The following is a 1,493-nucleotide window of genomic DNA, read 5'->3' as shown; positions in this document are numbered from 1 at the left end:
TGGACATGTCACGAGCTGGGGGTCCCGCTTCCCTGTAACCTCGGGACAGCCGTAGCATCCTCCCAGATCCCAGATGTCAACGGCACACAGTGCCTGCCCACCCTTGCTGTCCCCCCCAAACCCGCTCTGACAGACCCCCTCCCTCCTTCCCCACCACCCCAGCGTGAGCAGCCACGACCGTGGGCAGACATACAGCGCCGAGTGGTCGGACGACGAGGGCAGCAACTCCTTCAACACCAGCGAGGCCAACGGCGGCACCAACCCCTTCGACGAGGAGTCGGCGGGGAAGGGCGTGCGGGTGCGCGCTCTGTACGACTACGACGGGCAGGAGCAGGATGAGCTCAGCTTCAAAGCAGGTACCGTCAGTCCACCACCGGTGCTGGGACAGCCAGGGCTCGGCCGCTCTGCTTTTTGGTGTAAAATCCCTCAAATCGTTTCTGGGATAACCCAGCCCTTCAAAATGTTGAACTGGCAGAAAGCGGAAGGGACGAGCTGAGCCCAATCCCGGGTGGGACCGTAGAGATGGTGGGATGGGACACATGAGGTCTCATGGGTCACCCCTTGCCTTTCCACTCCACAAACCTGTGTGCTCAGGATCAGCCCTAGAACCCCCCAGCAGGTCGATCCAGGGGAGAAATGAGGGGACGAAAGAGTCTCCCATACCTGCAACGAGCTTTCCCCTTTCCACCTTCCTCTCCAGGTGATGAACTAACCAAACTCGGTGAAGAAGACGAGCAAGGGTGGTGTAAAGGGCGCTTGGACAACGGGCAGCTAGGTCTCTACCCTGCCAACTACGTGGAGGCAATCTAAGTCTTGTGGTGTGCTCCTCGTCGCCGTCAGCAGATAAATCCACCCTCCGTTGTCTCCATCTCTCCACCAGCCAACCAGCCATTTTGCCGTCTGGTCCTTCACTCCTCACAGTTAGAGATTCAGACATATTTTCCGACCAAGCTTTTATTTTTTTAAGAGTTGTCTCCGAAGAGTATTTTGCATAGTCGCTTTCTTCTTCTAAGATAACGTGAAGCGAGAGATGACGTTGTCCGTCTGTCTAAGTTAGTTGATTTTTTTTCCGAGCGAAAAGCCGATACCTCAAGATCTTAAAGCCCAACCAGTGAGAGCTCCTGATTGGTTGGTTTTTAAAGATACTGAAATCATGAGCCGCCTTCTGATTGGCTGGAACTGTTCCAAAATGCACGGCGCTGAAGCTCCTGGGACCAATCAAATTCACTCCCCCAAAATGAGAGGGAATGAAGTTCAACTCCATTTTTTTTGGTGTTTCCATGTTCTTCTCCCTAGTTCATCCCCCATCCCCGAAGAAAGGGGACGAACGTCCCCTCCTGCCCTGCAGCCACCCGGCCCCGTCCGTGGGCAGGTCCCTACTCACGGGCAGAGCCGGTGGCAGGTTGAGATGCCCAGGTGAGGTGGGACCGGCCCTGCCATGGAGCTTGGTGGCATCTCCTCAGCTTCCTCCTCCTCCTCGCATCCTGGCTGCA

General features: G+C 56.1%; 1 protein-coding gene across 1 annotated transcript in view; it reads left to right on the top strand.

The window, feature by feature from the left end:
- Positions 1 to 1,076, top strand: part of PACSIN1 (protein kinase C and casein kinase substrate in neurons 1) — a gene marked incomplete at its 5' end in the record, with an annotated part of 3,189 nt that extends 2,113 nt beyond the window's left edge. The window contains 2 exon segments of the mRNA XM_010152323.1: positions 56 to 356; positions 701 to 1,076. Of these exon segments, the coding sequence (XP_010150625.1) occupies positions 56 to 356; positions 701 to 810 (411 nt within the window).
- Positions 1,077 to 1,493: the final 417 nt, after the last annotated feature.

This window comes from Eurypyga helias, unplaced genomic scaffold (assembly GCF_000690775.1).
Source record: "Eurypyga helias isolate BGI_N326 unplaced genomic scaffold, ASM69077v1 scaffold20445, whole genome shotgun sequence".
Lineage (NCBI taxonomy): Eukaryota > Metazoa > Chordata > Aves > Eurypygiformes > Eurypygidae > Eurypyga > Eurypyga helias.
The sequence above is the reverse complement of the archived record's forward strand: the minus strand, read 5'-3'. Positions and strand labels throughout refer to the sequence as shown.